This window comes from Cnephaeus nilssonii (assembly GCF_951640355.1).
Source record: "Cnephaeus nilssonii genome assembly, chromosome: 14".
Taxonomy (NCBI): domain Eukaryota; kingdom Metazoa; phylum Chordata; class Mammalia; order Chiroptera; family Vespertilionidae; genus Cnephaeus; species Cnephaeus nilssonii.
Genome location: NC_137085.1, coordinates 26,840,147 through 26,862,737, shown reverse-complemented (window position 1 = coordinate 26,862,737; position 22,591 = coordinate 26,840,147). Strand labels below are relative to the sequence as shown.

Here is a 22,591-nt window from a genome sequence, read left to right as displayed (position 1 = left end):
AGTCTTTATTCTACTCTTAATACTTTAGATTATGTAGCTTTACTCTTTATAAAATTTATTCATATTTAGGAGAATAATATATACACTGAGAATTATGTTCAGGATCTCTCTCACAATATGTTAAGTCCGTGGTCGGCAAACTGCGGCTTACGAGCCACATAAGGCTCTTTGGCCCCTTGATTGTGGCTCTTCCACAAAATACCACGGCCTGGGCGAGTCTATTTTGAAGAAGTAGCGTTAGAAGAAGTTTAAGTTTATAAAATTTGGCTCTCAAAAGAAATTTCAATCGTTGTACTGTTGATATTTGGCTCTGTTGACTAATGAGTTTGCCGACCACTGTGTTAAGGGGACCAAAATATCAATCAATGTAGCCAAACTCAAATTTCTTCTTAACATAAAAAACGTGATATACTCTTATTTCAAACTTTCTAAAACATCTCATTTTTCACAATTAATCCTCTAAAAATGATGTATCACCAACGTGCTAACAGTACTTTAACAATTCTGAGTCAAAAGTGGTTCAGGCCCGGCCGGCATGGCTTAGTGGTTGAACCCTATGAACCAGGAGGTCAGGGTTCGATTCCCTGTCAGGGCACATGCCTGGGTTGCGAGCTCGATCCCCAGTAGGGGCCGTGCAGGACGCAGCCAATTGATGATTCTCTCATCATTGATGTTTCTATCTCTCCCTCTCCCTTCCTCTCTCTGATATCAATAAAAGTATATTTTTTTTTAAAAAGTGGTTCAGAACAATTGGACACTCAATGTAAAGAAATTTAGAATACCTTAATAAAGCTGTTGTACTTGCATTTTCCTTTTTATGTACACACAAGCATGATATATAGCAAAAATGCATAATAATAAGTGTAATGGCACTATTTCAGTAAGTATAAAATAAAAACACCAAGTGATAAGGAAGCACTGTCAGTTTAATGAGCACTTTTTCATTTCTGATAGTACATAAAATAATAGTAAATCTTCTAATCGATAGTTGTCTTATGTTCAATGAAATTCCGTGTATGTTTGGTTATACATGTGGCTTAATTTTATTTAAAGATACTAGGATTTTCTAGTATATTTTAATTCAAATTGCTCTGAATTAATGCCTCAAAATATTACTACAGTATTTGTACCATTCTGGGATACATACAAGAGGCTGCTTGTGACCCGAGGCACCCAGCCTGGACACTATCGCAGCCCCAAGAACTAAGAGTATTCACTATCTTGGCACACCTGTAACACAATGGCAGCAAGAGGAGTTGAGAAAATCTGCTCTGGAACATACTACAGTTACATGGACACCTCACAGCGTTTCAGATGAGTATTTCCCAAATAGAGTTAGATTTTAGGCATCTGTAAAACTGCTGAATTTTTTTAAAAAAAGACTTTCGGGTCAGAGGGCGGCAGGAATACAGGGTCTGCCTCTCACTCCAAGCTTTTTTAGTTTCCCAACTGTACTCCTAACATTACTCAATGATAATACATTTGCTCCAAAGTGCTGCACCAAAAAGCAAAATAAGAAAACATGCTATTGTCATTATGAGTAACTGTGATTCATATGCAAAGCAAAATGCAAAGGATCTTTTTAATTCTAAAAGCAAAAACTAAACTAATTAGAACTAGTTGCTTGTTAAAACTTCACCTGTCCCAGGGAATAAAATGACTGAATATAACTCATTACAGACCTGTAATTTTAAGTAGAGTTTCATATCACCCCATTGTGAATGACGAGGATTCTTCTTCACAATAAATTTAAGAGGTGGTTCTCTTTTTTCTAAATCACAGTCTTTCAGAAGGTATTCTTGTTTTGCTTCTGTTTTAGTTATAAGTTTGTGTTTATCATCAGCATCTCTGAAAACAAATTAAGTCCATTATATAAGTTAGTTATTTAATATAAACTACATTTTCAAAGAGCCTAACAACCTAAGGGTATGCATACCAAAAGGAACATATACTTTTTCCTGCAGCTCTCATGGTCAAATTGGCAGCACAAAAATTCTAACAGAAAAAAATGCTTTATCCTTTACATATTCTGAGAAGCTATATTAGCAACAAATCCATATTATTGAAAATGTTAAGAATTCCTTTTCTACTTAAAGTCCCTCTTTTCCACAGATTTTTAAATAACTCATTAGAGTATAGCAAATATAAATGAGAACTAAGACTCAATAAATAAGAAAATATAAATTAAAGCATAAAGTCAGGATGGACAGGCAATAAGGAAAATAAATATGCAAGGTCCACCTGCCCCAACACAGTTAAGTGTCCAGTTGGCTCTGAGCTTTTTAAAGTCAAGGCAAAAATGGAGACAGTCAATTATATAGTTCTTCTCATTCATTTGTTCCCTATCTACATGCCAGGTATTGTCTGAGGCATGAGGAATACAGCAAAGAATAAAATAAAGCCTTGTTTTCATGAAGTTTACATCCCAGTAAAGGAAAAGTCAGTCAACAAGTAAACACAGTGACAGATAAAAGTGCTATGAAGGAATATAAGAGGGTAAAGAAAGGATTTTCAGATAGAGTGGGTATCAGAGAAAGTCTGATAGGGGACTCTGAGTAGAGCCCTTAAGAAGGCAGAACATTCTGAATAGCCAGAGAAAGAACATTCCTAGCAGAGAGAAGAGCAAACGCAAAGGCTTCAAGACAAGAGTTTGCTTAGCAACTGGAGCTCACAGCAAGAGGGCCACTGTGGCTAGAAAGCTTAAAGTGGGTGATGGTGAGCAGTGATGAGTGATAAAATCAGAGATAGGCATCAACCTCCTAAGCAATGATGAAGACAATTTTATTCCAAATGGATAAGGAACCATTAAAGAGTTTTGAGCCCTGGCCAGTTTTGCTCAGTAATTAAGAGTCTAGGCCTCCCGATCAAAGGGTTGGGGGTACAATTCCTGGTCAAGGGCATATACCTGGACTGCAGGTTCCATCCCCGGCCCTGGTCAGGGAGGGTGCAGAAGGCAACCAATTGATGTTTTTTCTCTCTCTCTCCCATTACCCCCTACACTCTTTCTTAAAAAAAAAAAAATCAATGGAAAGAAATATCCTCAAATGAGGATTAGCAAAACAAAAACAAAACAAAGAGTTTTGAGTAAAAGGCTATATGGAGAAGAGACTAACAGTGCAAAAGTGGGGAGAAGAGACCAGTTAAAAGATCACTACTACAGTGGTCCGGGCAAGAGCTGATGGAGGCCTAGTCTAAGGTAATGGTGGGAGAAAGGATGAGAATATAATTTGAACATGGAGCCAAACAGATTTGGAATTAAACACAGAATAGCAGAGAACTAGCCAATGAAGGAAGTTGGCCTTTACTGAAGTAATGAACACTGGAGGAGGTACAGGTCAGGGAGGGAGACTTAAAATTGGAAATACCTTTAAGAAAGTAAATAATTTGTAAGTCTCAACTGAAGGAGGGGTCAGGTAAACTACACTGTACTGAATTATAATCCTGGAAGATGTTGAAAGGAAACAGAAAGGAGTACTGTGTTCCTAAGTATGTGTAAATTTTACAAATATATTTTTACCACTAATTTTCTTAAATTGATACATCGGTTGCTTTCATTTTCTCATGGAAATAGATTATAAGTGCGAATTCAGTTTCCAAAGCTATTGATACTTCAAGGAGAGTAGCAATATTGTGGACCTTAACCACTGTGTGCATTAATGACACTGTCAATGGGAACAGATTTTATCATTTATATTCCAATGGGTGCCAGAACATTTCCAGTCACCGATGTGATCATGAAGTCAGAAACAACTCCATTCTCTCCATCTTCCAAGGATTCTACCTACAAAAGCCAATGGTGACTGCTCCCAGTATCTGTAGCAGGGATGCTGAAAAGGCAGGTCCTCCTGGCAGGTCAGGAGTTAATCTAGGGCCATAGGTAAAAGAACTGGGAGTAGGGAACAGATAAGAGAGCTCAGTAAGATTCCACGATAGGATCTTAGGTGTGAAAGACACCAACACAGGACTTGGCTGAGGTAAACAGCAAGGAACAGGAGAACCATTTGGAAAGAATTATTCTGGGGTAATATAAAAAAGGGGATAAAGGCCAGGAGAAGAAGAAAAAGAATGACAGAAGAATGTGATTTTTCCTCATCTATATTCTTCCCTGGCTGTTCAGGAGAGCAAAAAAATGAATGGAAAGAACTAGGAGAGTGGCTGGGGAGCTCTCTCTCATTAAGGGCCCCAGTCCTCAGACCAAGGCATCAACATACACTGAGACAAGTAAGAAATGGAGATCCTTAGAGAAGGGTTAGGAACCTGCTACTGAGAGATGGTTAAAACCCCCAGGCCAGCAGAAAGAAAAAAAAAAACTATCTATGGCAGAACCTAGGGCATTCCAATTTATGTGACATATAATTTTGATAAGCACAGGCTTCCTGTATTTCTTTGGCAAAATGGAAACCATAGAAATGTTAGGAAACTCCCCAAATAAAAATCATTATTACTAAAAAAAAATATTGCCCTAGCTGGTTTGGCTCAGTGAATAGAGCATCGGCCTGCGGACTGAAGGGTCCCGGGTTCGATTCCAGTCAAGGGCACATGCCTGGTTGTGGGCTCCATCCCCAGTGGGAGGCGTGCAGAAGGCAGCCGATCAATGATTCTCTCATCATTGATGTTTCTATCCCTCTCTCCCTATCCCTTCCTCTCTGAAATCAATAAAAAGATATATATTAAAAAATATATATATATATATATTAAATCCAAGTGCCTGTATGTAAACATTCAACTTTAGCAATTGAGAACATTGTCTGAAATAAAGTAAGTACCTGCAGTTATCACAAGTTGGCAAATCAAAGTGGCTCATAAGATAAGAATCCATAAATTCTCTACTACATTCTTCACATATTGCATAATCAAATTCCATAACAGGTCCTAAAGAAAAGAAGATCAATTCTTTAATAAGTTTTCTTTTTTGTGACTAGAATACATTTTCCTCTATTTTATTAGCTTCTCGACATGTATTTTATGCCTGACAAAATTTACATAAAAGACAAAATAAAACTTTAAGTAATCTTATATCTACTGAAAAAAATATTTTAAAGGATAGAATAAAAAGGAAATAACATCAGGGGGAAAATCCCTATCAATTCATCAAGTATTTTTGAACCCAAACATGTGTAAGATAATTATTTAACATCAATTTGCAAAGAATTATACAAATTACTCAAAATTACCAACCTAGCCTGGCTGGTGTGGCTCAGTGGTTGAATGTCCACTTATGAATTCAAGAGGTCAAGGTTCGATTCCCAGTCAGGGCATCTGTCCAAGTTGTGGGCTCGATCCCCACTACAAGAGGCAGCCAATCAATGATTCTCTCTCATCTTTGATGTTTCTTTCTTTTTTCTTTCTTTTTTTATTGATTTTTTACAGAGAGAAAGGGAAAGGGATAGAGAGTTAGAAACATCGATGAAAGAGAAACATCGATCAGCTGCCTCCTGAACCCTCCCTACTAGGGATGTGCCTGCAACCAAGGTACATGCCCTTGACCGGAATCGAACCTGGGACCCTTGAGTCTGCAGGCCGACGCTCTATCCACTAAGCCAAACTGGTTAGGGCTCATCTTTGATGTTTCTATCTCTCTCTCTCTTCCTCTCTGAAATCAATAAAAATATAAATTTTTTAAATGACCCACTTAGATTCCTATTTTCTGAAAACACACTTTACCTGGTTGATGAACAACTTTTCCAACTGTATGTTCTTCTTCTCCTTCCTCTTCCAGAATGAAGCCTCCATGTGTATCAATTATCTTTGGTGCTGCTTTTATATTGGTCATGCCTATAAGAAATAAGTAAAAGTGGTCAACAAATGAGCTAGGTAAACCCATATGCTCCCTTCTGCATAAACAGAAAATTTCCTTAAATTTAATATATATCAAACAAGACAAGGAATGTCCACTATAACCACTTCTATCCAACATTATATTAAAGGTTCCAGCTAGAGCAATATGACAACAAAACAGGCATAAAGGTTGGGAAGAAGCAAAACAGTCTTTATTCACAGATGATCTAATTATGTATGTAGAACATGCACAGGAATGTACAATTACAATTAAAAAATAACAGCCAGGGCCCTGGCCAGTGGGGCTGTTGGTTGGAGCATCCTTCCATACTCTGAAAGGTCACATTTTTGATTCAGTTTCGGCATCTGCCTGGGTAAAAGGTTCAGTCCCCAGTTGTGGGGGCATACAGGAGGCAACAGATCGATGTTTCTCTCACATCAATGTTTCTCTCTCTCTCTCTCTCTCTCTCTCTCTCTCCCCCCCCCCTCCCCGCCCCCCTTACTCTCATTAAAATCAATAAAGGCATATCCCTCAAGTGCAGATTTAAAAAATAAATAATAAACAAATAAATAGCACCTAGAAAGAGACTTCTGGTCAAGATGGTGATGTAGATAAAATCGGTACTTGAATCCTCCCACAAACACATCAAAATTACAACTAAACTATAGGAAAACCATCATTCAGAATTGCCCAAAATCTAGCTGAATGGAAATCCTACAACTAGGGATTTAAAGCAGCAGCCATGTGACACTGGTAGGAGGGGCAGAGACTCAGAAAGGGGTGGTCCCACACCCACGTGTGGCAGATAAAAATTATCTCAATTGTGGAAGTCCTCCCTTAGGAATGAGAGGTCCCAGACCCACACCAGGCCCCCAAGCCCAGGGTTATAGTGCCAGGAAGAGAAGTCCCCATAACGCATGGCTGTAAAAACCAGCAGGGATTGTGGCTGAACAAGATGAAGGGTTGCTGGAGTCCCAGGCAATTCTTCTCAAAGGGCCCATGCGCAGACTTACTCGGACTCATTCTCCCTGAGCTTCAGTGCTGGGGCAGCAACTTGAAAGGAACCAGGGACGTACAAGGGGGAAATGAATTCTCTGGCATCAGGGTCAGAGCCAGGGGAACAGCTGTCTGCCAGACAAAAGCGTGCCCTAGCCGGTTTGGCTCAATGGACAGAGCATCGGCCTATGGACTGAAGGGCCTGGGTTCTATTCCAGTCAAAGGCATGTACCTCGGTTGCAGGCTCCTCCCAGGCCTGGGCCCTGGTCAGGGCTGAGCAGGAGGTAATCAATCGATGTGTTTCTCTCATTGTTTCTCGCTGTCTGTCCCTCTCTCTTCCACTCTTCCTAAAAATCAATAGAAAAACATCTTCACATGAGGATTAACAACAACAACAAAAAGTGCTAGCAGAAGCCATCGTTCCTTTTCTGAGACCTGCACCCCACCCCCCAGGCCCGAGCCATAGCTGAGTCTCCATCAACCTGGCTCATACTGTCTAACCTGCCCTTGTGATTCTGAGGCCCTGCCCCACACAACTTCTGAGCCCACCCAAGGCGTTTTCAGTGGCTTTTCCATATGAACGGTCTGCCTTGGCTCATGCTTTTTGTTGTTAATCCTCACCCAAGGACATTTTTCCATTGATTTTTAGAGAGTAGAAGGGAGGGGGACAGACATAGAGAGAGAAACAGAGGATGAGAGACATGTCGATTAGTTGCTTCCCATTTGCAACCCAGGGCCGGGGATCAAACCTGCAACTGAGGTATGTGCCCTTGACCAGAATCGAACCTGGGACCTTTCAGTCCGCAGGCCACTCCCTATCCACTGAGCCAAACTGGCTAGGGCCTGGCACATGCTTTGCACCTTCCTAAAATCTCTTAAACAAGCAACATCTGGCCTCAGAAAGCCTGGTACCTCTCACTGAGTGGCCCTAGGCCCGGCACTAGCAGCACTTGCCTGAGCACCTTCAAGCCCAACACAAAGGTGAGAGATGCCTAGTGTAGCAGAGGCAGCTAGAGGGGCGGAGGGGACCTGATCCCAATGTCAGATGACCTGAGTTCTAGTGCTGATTAGCCTGTGCACTTGCGGGGATGAACCCCTAACAAACCTCTTTCCTTTTCTGGTCCTCAATGACCACTTCATTAAAACAGATTCCAAACTTTCCCCTAATCCTTTTCCCGGTTAGCTCTGAGAATCAAATGAGCTCATCTGAAACACGTGAAGCCCAACAGGTGCTACCTCTGTTGGCCCCACAAAGAAGGTAGCTAATGTCCGTCTGCTCCTTTTGGCAGTAGCAAACCCCTGGCTGGGTACGGAAAGTGCCCTCAGCCGCCCTTTGAGGATGAATGAGGGAGCAGGTGCAGATCGCTGACATGGTGAAGGTCTAAAAGTTTTATACAAGGACCACCTCTGGTACCTGGAAGCTGCAGGAAGAGAACAGAAAGGGGCAGCCGAGGAGCTGACCGGCACTGGCGCGCCCCACCTGCCGGCGAGTGCAGCGGCTTTCCCACGCTCCAGACCGCGGCAGGGCAGCCCGGGGCTGGGAGTCAGGAAGCCGGGTTCTACCGCGGAACCGTCCTGTGGGCGGGGACAGCTCGCTTCGACAAGGCCCTGAGCGGACCCCCCAGCCACCCAGGACAGCGGGAGGGTGTGCGCGCAGACGCGAGGGGGCTCGACGCCACACAAGAGACCCGGCACCCGGTCCCCCAGCAGAGGGAAAGGGCAGCGCCGCCAGGACCCAAACCTCCGGTAGCCGCAACCGCCGTCGCCGGGTACGGCCGGGCCGCCAGCCGGGCCTGGCGCAGCATCAGCGCCCGCTGCCGCTTCCGCTCGATGCTCGCCCGCACGGAGGCAGGCAGCTCCGCCGGCTGTTCTGAAGTCGCCGGCTGCGGCGAAGTTTCCTCGGCCGCCGCCATCTCCAACCTCAGAGAGCCTGGTCTCCAGCCTTGCGCACGCGCACGCGCACGCGCACGCGCAGGCGCCCCCGAGCAGCCTCGGAGGGGAAGCGCGCCTGCGCGATGGGAGGGCGGAAGGGAGGAGCGGCAGGCGGAGTCTGCGCGCTTGTGGGGACCGGGAATAGCGGCCAGTTTATAAATTAGGGGGGAAAGCGGTACCCAGGTCGTTTTCTTCGGGACTTGGTCATCTTTAAAGTAACCGTTTCGGTTGCTGGTTTAGAATATAGGCTTTGGAGTCAGACCTAGGTTAAGTCCTACTCTGACACCATCTGCGTGATCTTGAACAAGTTACTGTATTTAACCTGAATTCAGTAGTAAAATGAGGATAAGTACGGAACCACTTTCTGGTTGTTGGGAAAATTAGATGTAAAGACTTTCAACACAATGCCTGGCACAGAGTAAGCTTCCAAAAATGATAGCAGCTGGTAATAATGGTAGTGTCAATCAAGAGAGACCCGGGGATGATTGATCTGACTTGCCTTTGGACGGAGCCTTAGGTTGAAATGGGAACACCTGCGTTCAAACGCTCACTTGCTGTGTGGTCTCAGGCAAATGCAGAGCCTGGTACCAAGGTTGGTATACTAAGTGTACCGGTTAACAATGCGGATTTTTCTCAATAGATGGAGTTACACATATGTTGATATATATGCGATTTGATATGTATGCTATTTTGTTGTATTGCTCCTTCAGATGACCACTTGTTCCGATCGATGGCACACGCACTTTCTGAGCAGCCCTTCAAAACGTACGAAGAAGTGGAAAATTGGGTCTCTGAATGGTCTGCCTGAAAACAAGAAAAGTTCTATTGGGATGGTATCCACAAATTACCTGAAAGATGGGGAAATATGTAGCTAGCGATGGACATTACTTTGAATAAAGCACTTTTGATGTTTCTCTTGAAATTATCCTGTTTTCTTTGATTACAAAATCCTAATTATTAACTGTAATAATTAATGCAGATTAATTATTAACCGGTTAATAATATGGATTAACTATTAAGGAGTTAATATTGCAGATTAGCTATTAACCAGTTTAAAATGCAGATTATTAACTGGTTAAAAAATGTGGGTTAATTTTAACCAGTTAATGTGGCTTAATTATTAACCAGTTAAAAATGTGGATTAGCTATTAACCGATTAATAGTGTGAATTAGCTATTAACCGATTAATAGTGTGAATTAGCTATTAACCGGTTAATAATATGGATTTTGTAATCCAAAGAAAACATGATAATTTCAAGAGAAACATCAAAAGTGCTTTCTTTATTCAAAGTAATGTCCACCTGAATTTTTCTATTATGTTGTAGGTATTAAATATTTTAATGCAACACCAATAAAAATATATAGTATGCAGGAAAAAAAAAGTAATGTTCATCACTAGCTACACATTTCCCACATCTTTCAGGTAATTTGTGGATACCATCCCAATAGAACTTTTCTTGTTTTCAGGCAGACCATTCAGAGACCACTTTACACCCAATAAGATGACTAGAACTAAGAAAAACAAAAAACAAAATAGTAAATTGACAAAGATGTGGAGAAATTGGAACCCTCACGCATTGTTGGTGGGAATATAAAATGCTGCTATATAAAACAGTTTGGCTATTCTTCAAAAAAGTTAAACATAGAAATACCATATGAGTCAGCAATTCCACAACTGGGTATATACCCAAAAGAATTGACAACAGAGTTCAAACAAAAATGTAGACACAAATGTTCATAGCAGCACTATTCACAATAGCCAAAAGTTTGAAATTACCCTAATATCTATTAAATGGTGGATGGATAAGCAAAATGTGGTATATCCATACGAAGGAATATTATTCAGCCATAAAAGGAAGAAAGTACGATACATGTTAAAACATGGATAACCCTTGAAAACATTATGCATTCCTTTTATATGAAATATATGAATAAGCAAACTCATAGTGACAGAAAGCCAATTAGTGATTGCCAGGGGCTGAGGGAAGAGGGGGCTGGGGAATGACTACCTATGAATATAGGCTTTCTTTTTGGGGTAATGAAAATGTTCTGGAACTAGATAGTGGTGAATGGGCCCAAGCGATCAGTGGAAGTTAATGAACCTGGTCAGGTGTGGAACCTGAGCAAACTGGAGTGAGGGTACCTCTTAAAAGAGTCAGCTACTACACAGATCCCATGGGTAGTTGTCAAGACAGAATTTGGGCCCACTATTGCCAGATTGCCCAATGCTTCAAGAAAAGTAACTGCTTCTCAAACTTTAAGCACATACGTGTCACCTGGTGATCTTGTTAAACTGCTGATTCTGATTCAGTAGGTCTGTGGTGGACCCTTAAGAATATGCATTGCTAACAAGCTCCCTAGTATACTGTAGCTCCACTAACCACAGTGAATAGTAAGAGTCCCACTCACAGGTTCTCAAACTTGGCAGCACACTGGAAGCATATGAGGAGTTAAGCCAGCGCATGCTTAGGCCCTACCCCCAGAAATTCCAATATCATTGGTCAGGGATGGGATCTGGGCATTGGAATTCTGTAAAGCACCCTCCTTACCCTACCCCTTTACCCCGACATACTTCTAATGGGCACCAAATTTGAGAGCCAGAACCCTAGGTGACCCTTTTAGACTCGATGCAGCTCTAAGGGTCGCTGGGGCTATGCAATATTTCTAAAGAACAAGGTAACAGTTCTTCCCCCAAAGTAACCTTTTGAGAATAATTAGCCCCTAGAGCCTCCTACCCAACAAAGCATTCGAACAAAGCACAGCTGAGATGCTGTACAAGCCCTAGTGTTTTGTAACTCTTGACAACCTGTTGGGTCTCCTCTTATCGGTAACTCCCTCTCCTCCAGCTTCCTGGCCTTTGTTAGAAAGTTTCATGAAACTGGGTCTGAATGGTTAGCTGACGCCTCAACCACGCTAAAACGAGGCACCTTTAGAGAAAGGAAAAAGAGTGCATGCCCCGATCTGTACATCTCCCAGGGTGACGGAGGCCGTGGGGCTTGCCCGGAGCGCAGCGGCATGAGTCATCTCCACGAGGGCACAAAAGGAAAGCAGGCAAGGAGAATGGGCCAGTGGATGTATTCTTGCCTCTCCCCATTTCCAGTCTCGGGGAAAACCTGTGACTACATCTATCTTCCTGCTTTGTACCTCTCCCATCTCCCAGACCAACTGTGATGCTGGCTGAAAGAGGGGTGATTAACAAAGCACAGAAAGAATGGAAAGCCCTGACCCAAGCCTGAAGCGCAGCAGGCAGGTAAGAATGGAAGCCAGGAAGGGGAATGAGAAACTTGGCAGTGTTTCCTGACAGGGCCTCCTGTCTAAGAGCGTTACTGGGGTTATTCATGCCGAGATGACAGGATGTGAACATATTTGTCTTTATTATCTAGTAAATAGTACGTGTGTGTGGCTTTCTTTCTTATTTTCATTTTCACCCTGATTCCCTGGGGCTGTACCCCTTAATGTGGTCACTTTGAACATAGTTGGCATCAGTCCATAATAGGAGAACATCTGGTGAGAAGGAGCACGCCAAGGGGGAAACTGTCTGGGACAAGGATGCAGAAACACAGAAGTCAGTCTGATCCTGTTGACTTAAGCTGTATTGATTTAGTAATCCAGGAAATGCAGTCCCTTTAGGCTGTGATTGACCAGGCAAACACTCCTGGAGAAATTTAGATTTCAATCTCCGTGAACCAAAAGATAAAGGGATTAAAGGGGGGGGGGGGGGGGGGAACATCACATTGGAAATTTGATCAATAAAATGTCTGTGTGTGTACAAAGGGATTTAGGAAACATCTTAAAGACTCACAAGGACTTTCTTTCCAAAAGCAATAAGGGGTGGGAGGGTCCAAATGATTCAACTAAGGACAGGGCCTAGGAAAAAGGACTGTCAGCACTGGAACCCAAAATCCTTTGTCACTCCCGGACCTTCCATACTCTGCATCCCCCAGATCCTGAATACAGCCCAGCGGACCTTGTTTCTTACTGCCTCTTCCGAGAAGCCTGCCCTGACTTCCTCCTCTGGCTGCCTATGAACCTCATATATGCTGGTGCTGTGGCACTTACCACACCTGCTATCCTTACTAGATTCTCGGGTCCTTGAGAGCTGGGACCGTCTGATTTCTCTCACATCTCCGGGACTTAGCTCAATGTCTGGCACAGAGTAGCTGTTGAGTAAATGTCCGTGGAATTAAATAGAATGGTAATACTGACTAAGCCTAGTTGGATGTTTCACCAGCACTGAAAATTCAAGGTCCAAAGCTGAACCCTACAACCACCTTGGTTCTGCTTATACACCTGCAGTGGTAAAGAATACTCCACTTCAGAACAGCCTATTCCACTGCTGTCCAGCTTTAGCCATTACTTACTGCAATAACAATAGTAACAAAAATAACAGCAAACACTTATATTGTGCTCGTGGTTTCAAAAGCATTTTAAATTTATCTCATTTTTATAACTACTTAGTGGGTATTTTCACTCATCTCAGTTAATAGATGAGACAACGAAAGCATGGAGATGTTAAGTAACCTGTTCAAGGTGACAAGAACGAAAGCAGTGTCTGAGCTGAGGGAGGTGTTCTTCTCACTGTTTTGGCTGTTCAGACCACATCTGGAGCTTGTGCCCACTTCTGGACACCACCGGGGGAATTTGAGCCATGGTGTGGCCAGATTGGAGGGAAGGGCTAGGAACCCGATCACAGGAAGAAAGTGCAGAGAGGAAGGCTAATTCAGAAGGTTCACGATCAAGGTGCCAATCTCCAAAGGACTAGGGCAGAGGGCACAGAGGTGGGCTGCAGCCTTTGTGCTCTCGCTGAGCTGGAGATTCGCGGCGGTCTCACTGGGCAGGGTTTCTTCTCCCTTCAGATCACCAGACTCATGGCCTTCTCTTTTGGCCCCACGTCTCTGGAGTTGAAGACGAAGTGGCAACAGGATGACAGTCTGACCCAAGGTGCTGGGCTGCTGCACCAAAGACCCTACAGGGAAGCAAATTCAAGTTGTCATGGGGCCCAAGCTTGTAATGGAAACAAGTGAAGCTAGTTGGTCACTGGCCTTTTAAATGTACAGAAATAGTTTCACTTCCACAGATAAATATGTCAGACCTATTTTCCTTACAACAAATGACTGGGTCTTTTATTTTTCCTTTTTTTTAAAAAAAATATATTTTTATTCATTTCAGAGAGGAAGAGAGAGAGAGAGAGAGAGAGAGAGAGAGAGAGAGAGAGAGAAACATCAATGATGAGAGAGAACCATGGATCAGCTGCCTCCTGCACACCCCACACTGGGGACCGAGCCCGCAACCCCGGCATGTGCCCTGACCGGGAATCGAACCCCGACCTCCTGGTTCCTAGGTCGATGCTCAACCCTTGAGCCACGCCAGCCGGGCTATTTTTCCTTTTTGACAAAGATGTAATAAGAAAAATAGTTTTACTTTGGTTTTTATAATAAAATCAAACAATCACACAGCATATGTGCAATGAGAAATGGTGTCAACAGGCATCCTTGTTGCCAGGCCAACAATAGGGAGCTGAGGAGGCAGCTGTGACTGGGCTGAGGCAGGTCCAATGAGGCTAAGCCTTCCATTTTGTTAGAGGAGAAGCTAGAAATCTGGGTTTTTATATAAAACCTTCCAATAATGTTAACACTCACACTTAAAAAACAACATGCAAGCTTGATTGAAATCTCTCTACAACATCTCTGTTGTGTGGTCTCCCTAGCTCTGCTTGCTTATCCCTGGGATTGGAGCTCACACCCACAGAAGCAGCCTTCTGTCTATGGACTGCTCTCACTACGAGGAATAGATTTCTCACTATAAGTCGAAATTGATCACTTTATAGTACACCAGCCCGACCACCCCATTCGGTGAATCATGATGCGAGTTACCCATGAGTAGAAAATGTGTTTTCTTTATCCCTGAGTCTCTTGGAACCTCCTTACCACATAAGGCCTGGAACAGAAAAAGGCCCAGAGAATCCCCAGGTGGGAACACTGTTCCTCTGGCTGGGAACACTGCAGCTTCCCAATTCCTCCTCTGGATAAAGGCTGTCAAGAAAGAAGCTCCTTGCAGACCTTACGTGTGCCTCTCCTTCTGGGCAGCAGCCCAGCACAGTGACTAGGAACAGCATTTCCTGGCCCTGTGGCCTTAGGCAAGTCACTGATGTCCCAGCCCAGGCCTCCCCATGTGTTAAATAGGAGCGTTAATGCCTACTTCATGGCATATTTTGAGGTTATCTTTTAAAAATATATATATTTTATTGATTTCAGAGAGGAAGAGGTAGAAACATCAATGATGAGAGAGAATCATTGATGGGCTGCCTCCTGCACATCCCCTACTGGGGATGGAGCCCACAACCCAGGCATATGCCCTTGACCGGAATTGAACCTGGGACCCTTCAGTCTGCAGGCCAACACTCTATCCACTGAGCCAAACTGGCTAGGGCTTGAGGTTATCATCTATAAGTTGTTTTAAGAGGGAAGTGCTACATTGACTTGAAAAAGTGGAAAGAATTTGGAGTCCCACTGGGCTACAACTTTGAGCAGACAACTGAATCTCTATGAGCCTCAATTTCCTCTTCTACAAAATTGCCTACTCTACTGGCCTGTTCTTTGGATTCAAAATTAGAAATAATGATGCATGTTGAATATCCTGCACTGGAGGTTCCAGGAAGGGGTAGCTGTTGTTGCTGTTACTGATAACCAGTAGAGGGCACCAAACTATTCCTGAAATGAAATGAAATGAAATGAAATGAAATGAAATGAAATGAAATGAAATGGTCTTGGTAGCCTAGCCACAAAGGCAAGGAAGGGAGAGCCACCAAGTAGGTAGCTTTACACACACACACACACACACACACACACCACTCCTTTTTTATTGGAAAGTTAGAAATCACGCTTTACATTGTGCTATTGAGGGGAGAAGGTGTGTGTGGATCACTTATTAACAAAAGCAGCTTAGAATTCAAAGATGGCTCTCCTAGCAGGGGTTCTTGTCCTTGCCCTAGTCCTTGTGTTGTGTGACCTTGGACAAGTCCCTACCTGTGTCTGGACCCTCTTTGAAGCCCAAGAGGGTTGGACCAGGTGCTAAGGGATCGTCTAGCTGTCCGTGACTAAGGTTTGGGGACAAATACATTTCAGGAAACATGCAGGTGGTGGGGTCGGGTGGACAAAAACGTCCTCTGGATGCCCTTACGGGGCTGGGGCTTGATGATTTACACACAGGCCAGGGAAGCCACATTTGCCTAGTCCTGGCCTCACAAAGGAGTGCGGTTAGAGCTGTTGGGTGGTGGCAGTGTGGTTCTGCAAGTGCACATGATGCTTATCATCTTTTGTGCAGGTTGATGGCGAAGCCACGGAGACCACCCAGCCTGACAAAGAAAGGAATTCTTGTCTGCAGTTGACAGCCCTCAGGTTGACGGCTTTCCATTTGCCTGGGAGGCTGTCACTGGCAGAACAATGGCAAAGAGCAGGGTGGCTCTCACCTGAGACGGGCGCTGCCGCCAGGAGGGGGAGGAGGCAGGCCAGGCCTGGGGTGGGGGTGGCTGTTGTCTCTCCTCCCAGGATATGCGGGCTGTACGACCTCCCCAGCCTGCAGCAGACAGGGAGAGGCTGTGGAGGATTGTTTTGTGCGTAGATGATTGCGTCTCGCTCTACAGATCGGAAAGCAGCAAGAATTTACTCTTCATTAAGAAAAATTATAATGAATTACTGATATACACAAAACATAAATCAATCTCAAAAGCATTATGTTGAGTGAAAGAAGCCAGGCACAAAAGAGTACATACTGTGTAACTCCATTTCTATGAACTTCTAGAGCAGACAAAACTAAGCCGCCACGATAGAATCTCGCGCAATGCTGCCTCCTTGGAGCGGGAAGGCTGCCTGCACAGGGCATGGAGGGACCTTCTAGGGGGTGGAAGCTTTCTACATCTTGATTGATTTCTACCACTGGTGATGACATGAGTGTATCGTAAGTCCCTTTGCAAAACTCTGTACTCTACACTTAAAAACCCGTGCATTTTACTGTTTGCAAATTATACTTCAATAACATTGATAAAAACGGAATTGCAAAAAAGGTTTCATGACTTTTCTCATTCTCAAAAATACACGTTCACACAAGACTCAAAAAATACAGGCACGTTTTTAAAATAAAAATTTAAAAAGAAATAAAAATAATTTTAAACCCCTTACCCAGAGGTAAACACGATTATCAGTTTGATATTGATAGTGCCAGGTCTTTATTTTCACAAAGATGAAATCATATAGGTTTGTAATCTGCATTATCATTAATTTATTTATGCATTGAATTGGCAATATAAATACACAGTTAAAACTTCAAAAGATACAAAAGGGCATAAGTTAGAAAAGAAATCTCTCTTCCAGTTCCTCTGTCCAGAGCACTTACTCCCATCATTTATTTGTATATTCTCCTAAAGATATGTCATGTTATGCATTTATAATCATAAATGCATGGTGAACCTCAAGGAGAAAAAAAAATGGTAGCTTACTGTTCACACAATTTGCACCTGTATCAACCTGTATTTTTAATATGATGTAACAGCATGAATTTCTTTTCATGTTGTTAAAATTCTTCTACCGTGTCAGTTTAAGTACACTTTTGACTAAAGCATAAGATAAAAACAGAAATATGCCAAAAAAAATTATAAGTCTAAACCTCAAAGTGTTTTCATAAATTGAATCTACTTTTATATTCAGTACCAATATAAAATAATAGGTCATTTACCAGCATCCCAAAAAACCCTTTTGATCCTCTCCTAAAAAGTACCCACTCCCTCAAAAGTACCTACTATCCTGACTTCTAATTTCTAATGAGTGTAGCCTGGTTTTTGAACCTTTGGATTATACAGTATTTATTCTTATGTCTATATTCTTTCCTTCAGTAGAATATGAATGGGATTTATTCGTGTTTTAGCATATAGCAACAGTTCATAAACACCTGTTACCATGTAGTATCCCTTTGTATGAATATATCACCATTGATTTATCCATTCTACTGTTGGTGGACATGGGGGTTGCTTCCAGGTCTTGGCTATCACAGCTGCTCTAAACATTCTTTAGATGTCTTTTGGTAAACATATGTATACACTGCTGTTGTACATATGCTCAGGAATGCAATTGCTAGGTCATGGGATCTGCATATGTTCAGCATTAGAACAAATAGTCTCCAAAATGGTTACACCCATTTACACTCTCTCCTGCTGTACAAGAGTTTCCATTGCTATACAGCCTCACCTACACAGTCCATTTTCATGGCTACGTAGAATTGCATTGTACAGAAATGCCATACTTTATTTACCTGTGTCCCCTTGTTCTGGGATTCCTGACTTTTGTGCCCTAGATACCCTGGCGCTCTGATAAAGCTTAAGGACCCTTCTCAGAATACGACACAGTAAAGCATAAACTTCATTACTAACACACTGGGAACATCTAGCAACAGGTCTAACGATCGTGGTAACGTCAAAATTCCAAAGTGAGCATAAACAGAAAAATGTTTATTGACCTTTTGTGCTGCTTTTCCTATGAAATGCACATCTTAGCTTTTGCCAATTTTTAAAATAACCTATTTATTTTCAAATTTTGTATAAGAACTCCTTGTGTATTACAGATATGAGTCATCTGTGTGAAATGTTACAATTTTTTCATTTGTCATTAACTTTGCCATTTTGTTTTTTAATAACAGCTCTATGTTTTTTAAATAATAGCTTTATTGAGAAATAATTCACATACCATAAAATTCGCCCTTTTAAACTATACATTTCAGTGGATTTTAGTATACTCACCATCATCTAATTTCAGAACATATTCATCACCCCAGAAAGAAACCTCAAACTCATTAGTGGTCACTCTTAATTTCCCCAGACCCCAACTGCTGATACCACTGATCTATTTGTACTTCTATTCAGGATAGACCAGTGGTCGGCAAACTCATTAGTCAACAGAGCCAAATATCAACAGTACGATTAAAATTTCTTTTGAGAGCCAAATTTTTTAAACTTAAACTTCTTCTAACACCACTTCTTCAAAATAGACTCGCCCAGGCCATGGTATTTTGTGGAAGAGCCACACTCAAGGGGCCAAAGAGCCGCATGTGGCTCTCGAGCCGCAGTTTGCCGACCACGGGGATAGACTAATAAGATAGCCCATTCTACCTATACGTGAACATACACATGTGGTCTCTTACGATTGCCTTCTTTCACTCAGAATAATGCTTTCTTGGCTTATTCATGTTGTAGCATGTGTCAGTACTTCACTTCTTTCTATGGTTGGATAATAGCACATTGTAGGGGAATACTCAATTTTTTATCCATTTATCCATTTTATCCATTGTGATAATGCTGTTATGAACATTCACGTACAAGTTTTTATGCAGACATACATTTCATTTCTCATGGGTATATACCTAGGAATGGAATTTCTGGACCATATGGTAACTCTAACATTTTGAGGAACGGCCAGTTTTCCAAAGTGGCTGCATCATTTAAAATTCCCACTAGCAATGTAGGAGGTGTTTATGGTTTTCTAATACATAGTAAAATAAAGCAATGGTTTTCTTTATGGTTTCTGTATTTGAGGCATTCTTACAAAGGCTTTCGCCATTCCAAAATTATAGAAATAGTGTTCCTTCTTTCTGAAATTAACATTTGTAAACAACCACTTGGAATCTACATTATGCAATGCCGGTCTTCCTACTCTTTCTGCCATTTTGATACACTTCTTTTTTTTTTAATATATTTTATTGAGTTTTTACAGAGAGGAAGGGAGAGGGATAGAGAGTTAGAAATATCAATGAGAGAGAAACATCAATCAGCTGCCTCCTGCTGGGGATGTGCCCACAACCAGGGCACATGCCCTTGACCAGAATCGAACCTGGGACCTCTCAGTCCGCAGGCCGACGCTCTATCCACTGAGCCAAACCAGTTAGGGCTGATACACTTCTTAATGCAGTTCTGCCTGCCTTAGAATTATGGCAATTTTTCCAAGATTCTGGCCTGTTAGTACTCAGAGATGTGGTTAATTGTTATTGGACTTTTTTCTTGTTTCTTCAGAAGTTTTAATGTCTGTTTTGGATATTTCTAATCAAATGCTTGTTTTTTCTTTTTGGCACATGTTTAAAGAAAGTGCTCATTTGAGTGGATTTTTCAGTGGCATAAACATTTTATCAGAACTGGAAAAGGCTATGGATAGTGTTCTAGATACTTTATTTCATGTGTCCTGTCTTTTCCTGCTTTTGTTTTCTTTAGAATGAATGGAAGCTTTGCGTTTGGTGAAATGCAAAGGTTAAGTAGATAGGTGGGGAAGGGACTAGGGACTCTGAGAGGAGCTTGGGATTGTTTAAGGAACATCCTTTAGTTTTTCCAGCCCGCCCCCTATTTTTTCTCACTTTCCCCACCATCTCAGAAACAGAAGGTGGGCTGTTTCCGCTTACAATGGTATAACCAAGCCTCATGTTTCCAATGCCTCGTAGCATTTTTATCCTGTTTTGTCCTTATTGCAGTCCAGGGTTCATTAGCTCCATTTTACAGATAAAGAAACTGAGCCCCCGAGAGGGTAAATGCTGAAATCACGAGGCTGGTTCATGGCAGAGCTGCAATCTTAGTCCAGGACTCCTGACTCAAAGCCTCGAAAACCCCTGTTCTGAAAGGAAAGAGGGTCAAAGGGCCAGGGTGTGTACACACACAGCCCTCAAAAGGAATGTGAGGTTTTGTGGTTTGGGTTTTAGTCCCCTTTCTAAGCACGCCGCTTCGCATGCCAGCAGAGGGTGTGCGTCTGTGTGCTGGGGGTGGGAGGGGTTGCAGGGTTGCGTGTCATTCCTCAGACATTTCACAAAGGAGGCCGAAGCACTGCATCTGTGAGGAAGCTCACGAGCCCTTGCTGGTCTCCTGCTGTCTCCTCCGAGCCCAGCTTCTGCGAGCTTCTGACTTGGAATGAGATGCGACCTGGCGGTGGGAACTGGGCTTCGGTTCCATGTGACAGGACTCATTAAGTGGTTTATTAGGATCTGTACGTGTGCTTCAAATTCATAAGACACCCCTTTTGTGACAATGGAGATAAACTCTGCTCCGTGGGCTCAAAAATAAAAATTGAAAAGATAAAATCTTTGCATGCCTGTGACACTGCATGTCTCAATGTGTCGTGTTCTTTGTGGGGGCTAAAGATTTTCTGGTCAAATGTTTTAAGCAAATGCACAAAACGGGTATTGCACAGCCCTGTTGGAGATTCACAGTGAAAATTAGTATATCTGAGGCTCCAAGAAGGGAAGCAAGGATGAGACTCGTTGAATACTTAAAACCAAGCTTTACCTAATGTCTCTAACCACTGAACCCTTTCCACAGGTAACAAACATTCAAGACTTCCTGCCAAATGACAGCTCCAGGGAACCCAACTCTGCATAGTGTTGAGCAAGGCTGATGCTTTTGAGCCTAAATAAATGTAGGTTAAACCCTATTATAACAAACCCCAAGAGGCTGCCCAAATCCTTTTACATTCATGTTGTGCTTTTAGATGTATCAAATATTCCTTGTTATAATTGTACTATTTTCAGAAACAATGTTTTTCTGATCACACAGATATTTTTATTGTGTAAGAAATGTATTTTAATATACATTCACCTGTATTGTACTTATTGAGTTACTTGGAGCCTCTATTCATAAAATATCTTATTTTCAAATTCTTTCAGTATTATAACATCATTAATTTTTACTGAAGTTGCATATAAAGCTTTTGTGAAAATATATAAATGGATTTTTCCTTTAGGGCATTAAAATACTTTTGGATAGGATCTTCTTTTATTATAAGAACTAGAGGCCCAGTGCACAAAATTTGTGCACGGGGGGAGGGGTCCCCTCAGCCCAGCCTGCACCCTCTCCAATCCGGGACCACTGGCTCCTAACTGCTCACCTGCCTGCCTGATTGCCCCCAACTGCCCCCCCCCATGGCCTGGTCGCCCCATGCAGCCTGCTGCTCAGTCATTTGGTCGGCCCTCACTAACCCCCCTGCTGGCCTAGTTGCCCCACGCAGCCTGTTCGGTCATCCATTCGGTTGAGATGGTCACTTAGGCTTTTATATATATATATAGATAATTGATGAGCCCTTTTAAATTTTTAGGAAATATAGAAAAGCAGAATAAAATTCATTATCTATTCTCTCACATAAACCACTATTAACATTTTCATCAAGTCTTTTCTTCTACACATATATAGTTTTTACATAGTTGAGATCCCACTTTGTAATGTCTCTTCTTTATTATTTAACATTATTGCAAGACCATTAGCGTTTGTTTTTATATTCAATTAATGTAAAAACAAAGAAAACCATTTAAGACAAGACTCTGCCTTCCAAGAGGTGTTGGTGGTTTTGATTATTTGGTGTCCAGCAGGAGTAATTAAGATGTTCCTCATAGAATGCAGAGAAATGCAGGGCTGTCTTAGATATGACCCTAAGGCATCAATGAGGTTGCATCTGGCCACCCACTTGGGTCCCCCTGCAAGCTCCTCCAAGCCTAGATGCTGAAACCATCCCTTCCCTTGGTCAGACTTAAGTCAAAGGACCAAAATTAGGAGGAATCGGTGAATTCTCCATTCATGTTATGAAGAAAATTGAAATAAGTGGCCTTCCCTCAACCACCCAGTTTTGCTTTTCCTTTTCTCCCAAGTTGGTGATAACATGAACCATTGCATGCTACTTTACAGTCTGAACTCTGGGTAAAATGCATAATCGAATGTAGTCCTGGGGAAAGCCTTTTACAGGTGAGGTAGTTGAGACTCAGGGGGCTTACTGGTTTGGTCAAGACTCCTTTCAGCTCTAAGTGATGGATCAGAGTCCCAGCACCTGGTCTCAAGCCCTTCGCCGCTCTGGGCAGGCCTGCATCCCTGCTTCA

At 42.4% G+C, this 22,591-nt stretch overlaps 1 protein-coding gene across 7 annotated transcripts in view; it reads right to left on the bottom strand.

Annotated features, from left to right (window-relative positions):
- Nucleotides 1-22,591, bottom strand: part of XPA (XPA, DNA damage recognition and repair factor) — a 133,616-nt gene that overhangs the window by 28,964 nt on the left and 82,061 nt on the right. For 2 of the 7 annotated variants that reach the window (XR_013814519.1, XR_013814520.1), the window contains exons 1-4: nt 8,517-8,754; nt 5,665-5,775; nt 4,767-4,872; nt 1,683-1,848 (exon numbers count right to left, since the gene is read on the bottom strand). Coding sequence is in view for 1 of the 7 variants with exons in the window: in XM_079790567.1 (XP_079646693.1) it covers nt 1,683-1,848; nt 4,767-4,872; nt 5,665-5,775; nt 8,517-8,688 (555 nt within the window). In the remaining 6 variants the exon portion in view is untranslated. The other 5 variants (XR_013814516.1, XR_013814517.1, XR_013814518.1 and 2 more) reach the window with 4 other exon arrangements.